The 6,335-nt window shown below is 44.2% G+C and overlaps 1 protein-coding gene across 1 annotated transcript; it reads right to left on the bottom strand.

The window, feature by feature from the left end:
* Positions 1-1,058: 1,058 nt before the first annotated feature.
* Positions 1,059-3,091, bottom strand: MB21D2 (Mab-21 domain containing 2). Its single transcript, XM_009870014.1, has one exon. It carries the CDS (start codon positions 3,089-3,091, stop codon positions 1,829-1,831), a length of 1,263 nt encoding a protein of 420 aa, XP_009868316.1. The 3' UTR covers positions 1,059-1,828.
* Positions 3,092-6,335: the final 3,244 nt, after the last annotated feature.

Below are 6,335 nucleotides of genomic sequence, written 5' to 3'. Positions count from 1 at the left end.
GGTAAATGAGAACATCCTGGCTACAGCAATGGGGTGAAGTTTTCAAACATGCCCAAGGGATGGAGGAGCCAAAGTTTCATTTTAAGACATGTCTTGGGCACTAGATCAGGTATTAAAACCTCTCTGCCATCTAATATAGCAGTTTCCAAAGCTGCTGGTGTGCTGCTCCACCAGCCTGGTTTCTTTACCAGAAAGGCTGGCCTGAAAAAGTGACACATTTTTCATACACAACTTTTATCTGTTAGACTTTACTAGATAGGCGCCTCATTTGTCTGTTCAAATATTTAAACAGTACTTCAACCTGCTCTAATAATCACATTTCAAAACATGCATCAAGTTTGGATGAAAACAGCTTCTCTGGGATAATCAGTAAGCCCAAATTGCTGATTTAAGGCCTAAATATCAGTCACTGGCCAGCCAGCCACAAAAAGCCACTCTACCCTTGAACTCTTAGAATTATTTTTGGCTCAGACTAACCCTTGTTACCGTACATCTTACCCTACACACAAAAGGAAAGCGTATGTGTTTTTCAAGGCTACTGTTGCACCGCAAGTTTACATACAAACACAACTTCTGCAAACATGAGACCAAAGGAAGATCTCATATGTCCCAGGGTAAGTCAGAAAGTCCACAGGAGTCAAGGGAATGGTAACAGCCATAAAGGATCAGGCCTAATACATGCATTACAGAAGCAAGGTAGCTCCTTTGCTCGAGGTCTGGCTGATTCACTTTGCACATACCACTGCTTTAGCATTACATCCTTATCTAATGGTAAACCTGTTTCAACAACATGCAATACATATTAATGCAATATGCACTGCAATACACAATACGCATCCAAAGAAATATGCCAATGCAAAAAATCTGACTTCTCACACATAGCAGGGCTAACAAGAAAGAGCCTTTTACAAAAGACAATCAAGAAATCACCTGAAACCATGAGAACTGAGGGGCCTCAAGCAATCTGCAACACTGAGACCTAATAACAGATGCTAATTCATGAAAGAAACACAAACAGTGGGACTGAGGTAATGGCAGAGATTTCATTAGTGCAATTAACATTTATAATGGTATGTTCTTTAATAGAATTTAAATAAGGCTTTGAATAATTACACACACTAAAACTAACATTCCGTAACCTTATTCCGCATGGAAAAGCAGCAGAAACAACCCTCTGGACTGTACAAAGTCCAATTATGAACAATTACATTCAAAAAGTAGATCAAACCAGAAAGAACTCTTTCCTCCAAAAGCTGCATCATCATCTTCTTTAAAGTCAACTCTATCCCCTAGTGTGAGAAGTGTGAAGAACAGATGAACTGGGCTTCAGCCCAGTAGATTTGGCCTCATCAAATTACCAGTAGTGCTTTCCAACCCAGAGTCTCTCCTCATTTCTTTGGGGTGATGGAAGCTCATGGAAAAAGGAGTGAATTTCTGAAGCCACGGAAGATGAGTTGCCCCCTCCCTAGGCCCAAAAAAGTACATAAATTATGGAAGCCTGAAAAAAAAATTCATTACACTGTGGCATGTGTGTTTATGGTGCATGTTCTCCTTTAGAAACTACTCACAGATAATGGGGCTGGGTGGGTGAAAAAAATCAAAGCCGCATATGAAATACTAATATACTGTTTCAAAATCTGCACCGTCCTGCAGAACCAGGAATTATGATTTATTCAGATTGTTCTCAACAGATCCAATTTACGCTGGATATGTAAAAAACAAGAGACTAAGTCATCAAGGAAAAGCAAGCGGAAAAAATCTTGCACACTGCAAGAGTTTTTTAAAAACGAAACAGAAGAAAAAAATCCCAAGAAACATTGATGAAAGCTCAGAAAAATTTATCATCAATTCTGAAGTGGGGCCTTGTGACATCATCTGGGTTAATGAAGACAGAGATGGACTTCCCCGGGTTCTCAGTCACTAGCTGTTGCAACTTTTTGGCTAATCGGTCATCAGGTTGGTTGGTGTCCCCTCCATCTGACTGTGGGGAGGGGATGCTGGTGGTGCTGCCTCGCCGCTGGAGCTCCAGCGTTAGCCGGTTGGCTGCTTTGACATGTTCAATGGCAGTTCGAAGGTGTTCGGCAGGGTCTGAGCGGACCGAGGACAGCTTCCGCGCGTGCAGCATGACGGTTTCTTCAGAGAGGTGCTCCAGCATATTGCACTGTGGGATGAAATAGTTAGGGCACATCTTGTTGACCAAGCAGTGCTGGAGATCATCAATGAGACCCAGGAGGAAATGGGCTGCGTAATCCTCCTGGGCCAAGTAGTTGGCTGGTAGCCTGTCACAAGCCCACAGCATCATGCTTCTCAAGTGATATGGACTAATGGCTTTGGGGCGGGACAATAATTTGATGATGATAGCTTTGCAGGCCTGATAGGCTTGCATGAGGCTGCTAGAGATGCACTTTTTCAGCTGCACTTCACTTCTGGCAAATGATAGCCTCCATTCATTGTCCTTCTTCCCCTTGTAGGAACACGCAGGCACTAAGTAAAACCCACTTATAACTTCCTCCTCTGTGATCTTCCCATCCCAGAAGTGGTTCTCCATCAGCCAGCTCTGGGCCACAGCTGGCCAGCCTTTGAAGGACACCACAGGGACAATGTCGTACAGCATGCGGCTGCTGCCCACTCCCAAAATGATGGATATGATAGTCCCATTCTTTTCCACTTTCTCCACCTTTGGCATCCCTCGCTGGGGCTTTTTCTGGATCTCAGAGAGGACAATGCTAATGGAGTCATAGAACCAGTCTGCGACTTTTGTTGGAGAGAAGAAATAATTGGTAGCTCCATTGATATGGTCCACGATGGTGCAGCAGTCCTTCCATTTGCTGATAGTTCCTTCATCAAACAGACGCAGGCTCAGCCAGGAGTGGCACAAAGCCGAGTGGCGCATGTCCAACGTGACTGGTTGGTTGCGGTCATGCAGCTTCAGTGCGGGCACAAGCAGGGTGAAGTCCATGTCATAGTCTGTGCCTCGTGCATAAACATTCAGCTCATCGAGATCAATGTCCACCACGCCCTCCCGCACACCACCCGAAAGCAGTAGGTACTCGTTGGCTACAGGCAGCTTCTGGTCAAGTTTCTGAACCATGCCTGCAAAAGAAAGAAAAGTCCTTTCAAGAGAAGGATACAGGGATACAGGATTTAACCAAGATTAAAACCCATCCCATACCCAGCAGGAAAAAAAGCAACCAGAAGTATCCATCACTGTTTCTGCGACACAGACATACATCTGGCCCAGCACTCAGCCAACCTTCAGTTCCACCTGACTCAGGGCAGGGCTTTCTCTGCATTCCTGGGAATGGGGGAAGTCCATCCTAAACACCATACCGGGAGCAAGGGAAAAAAGCAGCAAAGGTAAAACACAGCAAAGCTACTTCCACAACTAAGTTTATCTCTAAAACAGTTTTTCACCATATTGTTGCTCACTTGCATGGTATCCAAATGCTTCCCCAACACTTCAAAAGGAAAAGACAATATTAATTGGTTCATTGTTCTGATTTTCTCTCTTGTATAAGAAAAAAAAGCTGGACAGGCATCAGAGGGTTAGTTTGTGTGTGAGTGAAAGAATAGCTACAAATGTTAGTTTAAGCAGGTCTGGTTTTACAATTTGCTTTACATTTACTGATGAACAAGGCAACATGAATGAAAGCAATACGTCCTCTTCTTATGGGGGAATGGAGACAGGTTAAATGATCAGGCAATTACAGAAGCCAGATCTGAAATTGCTTCTTCAAGCTGTAACAACAGTATCATGCCATAAAATATCTGATCAGCTCCCCAGAGCTCAGATGTGAAGACAGATTTTTCATCACCAAAACCAGACATTTTCCTTCACCATGCACTGCCTGCACCACTGTGTATTTTACATACACCACTATACTCTGGTAACAGAATGCAAACAGCAGACTACGAGATTCCACCCAGTAGCTGAGATATTAGCACCTCATTCAGTGATCAGATTAGGCTCAAAATTGAGCTCTGCACTGTGCTTCTGACATTTCGCTCCTGGTGTTTGTCTTGTGGTTAAATGTTCTTGATTCTTTCACAGCCTCAGTTCAGACAACACACATAGACCACAAAAGGCACTATAGTTTGTTTCTATCAACAGTGATCAAATGGAGATCTTCCATTGCAAGGAAGCTGGTCTTAGAGAGATATCAGTGGGAATAACCTAGCCAGAGGCATGATGAGGTGAGCCAGAAAGATGCCAATCACACTGTCAGCCCAGGAACCACGGACAGACACATTAGGAATGTTGCTTTACTGGAACACTAACACAAATGACCAGCACTGGAGTCTAAGCACCCATCCTGGTACAGCCCCAGGTACTGCAGAGCCTTTCCTGAGTTAATGTATCCCTGTGAGATCACAGACACTGCCTGAACCGAGCGGGTCTCCCTAGCAGACCACAGCAGCAGCACCCCAAGGTGCACGGTGATGCACTAGGCTGAGTGGCACTGCAGTGTTTTCAGAGAGTCTCACCTGCACCCTCCCATGTGCTAGTAAGCAGTGACTGGAGCAAAATCTAAAGCTATGCTGATACTGATTCCTTTGAAGACCCAAGGAAGAGGCCAGTGTGTGAAGGCGAATGTATCTTGGGGAAATATTATGGGCAACTGTGCAATCCTTGTTACATATAGTTTACCTGTTTCCTTGCTTCCAAGGGCACTGGACCCAGTCTACTTTGCTGCACTGAGCTGGCACGATTTTCCTGCCAGGCAGGCAAGGGCACAAGCTCCAGAGGCTGCAAGAGAAGGAAATAGCTCTGGAGGAGTGCTATGAAACTCTTCCTGCTAAGTCCTGAGCTAATCCCACTATGTGATCTTGCCACATGCTGCCCCATTCACCCTTAAAGGGTAATAACCAAGAAAAGCTTCTGTTAACCTCAAAACCACTTTCTGAGGCTTAGACACACAGTGAGCTACATTACCCTGATCTATGGAGTGGCAAAACTTTGCACAGACCTCTCTATCCCTGAGGCTAAGTAAGCAGAAGTCACTTCTTCGTTGTACCCAGAAAGAAGGGAATTTCTAATGGGTACATAAATTGACATGACTCCTGAAGACACTAGTGACACACTGCTTCCAAATCCTGACCTTGAACCAGTGCAAGGCAGCCTTGGTGCTTTACACCCCAGTTGTAAGTTGAGTCTAAGTAGAGCCTGGGTCAATCACATCTTAGGGAGCAGTTCCTTTCTTCTGAGCACACAAGTCAGTACCGATCATTACAGTGGAGCAGCACAGTTTTCAGGATATGTCGAGACATGATGGCCCATCCTGCCTCTACACTGACCCAAAATTTTTCACTCAGGACTGTGATATGCAGCATCTGCCACGCAGATATGCAGACGCTTTTGAAAGAGGCAGACTGAATACAACTATCCTACTGAAGAAGCAGTTCAAATCTACAGAATTCAATAAAGGATATATTTTTATAAATATTTTCAAATGTGAAGGATGAAAAATGTCCTGTGAAGCTCTGCAGTGTGGCCTTTGCACTGAAACTTCTATCCTAGGCACAGCTAGAGACTTTGACTGAAAAAGCAAATTGTATGAATTTTCTAAAAGGCAGAGATTCTCCACTACAGGTTCTCTTGTGGGATGAGTTGCTTTCCTTGGCCTGAAGAGATCCTTATTCCCTTATGCAGAAGCAATAGAGTTGATAGGCTGATCACATTCAATCAACAGCAAGTGGGAGTCAAGCTCTGCTTTCTAAATTTCCCATGCTCATCTGGCTGGAAAATAACAGTGAACAGGTATGACTAACTTCCAAAGCCAGGTGAGAGTAGGACCCATTCCTGCAATGTTCGTTCTATACTATCTTACAGCACTTCTGCCTTCACTAACACAAAGCAAAGCTTGCAGAGTCCACTCTACTGCCAGACAGGTTGCAAGATGCCAGCTAGCAAAGAAGAGGTTTCTGCTCCTGGTCGGTAGGAAACAGTTCAGGAAGAACCATCCCATAGTCAGAGGCACAGCTCTCCAAGCACTGTCAGGCAGGTAATTCTGCAGAAGAGACATTTCTCGTCTCTACAGCAGAGAAAGAAAACACTAATTTCAAGCACCTTTGCAATAGAAAATGCTTTCTGCCCACAGAACACTCTTTGTACTTCCTCTAGAAAGAAAATGTTTTTTGTGCTCACTTGCCTAGTTTGCAAGGTTGAAGACTGCCGCAAAATTACTTGGTTTTCCCTTTCCTCTAGACCTACCAGCAGAGGAGGAATGTTTAAAAATAATCAGGCGATGGCTACAGGAAATGATCCAATATATCATCAATATCTCTCTATATGGCTGGCTGTAGAGTTTAAATCTAAACCCTCAAGCTATGCCTGG

This window comes from Apaloderma vittatum, unplaced genomic scaffold (genome assembly GCF_000703405.1).
Source record: "Apaloderma vittatum isolate BGI_N311 unplaced genomic scaffold, ASM70340v1 scaffold14185, whole genome shotgun sequence".
Classification (NCBI taxonomy): Eukaryota; Metazoa; Chordata; class Aves; order Trogoniformes; family Trogonidae; genus Apaloderma; species Apaloderma vittatum.
The sequence above is the reverse complement of the archived record's forward strand: the minus strand, read 5'-3'. Positions and strand labels throughout refer to the sequence as shown.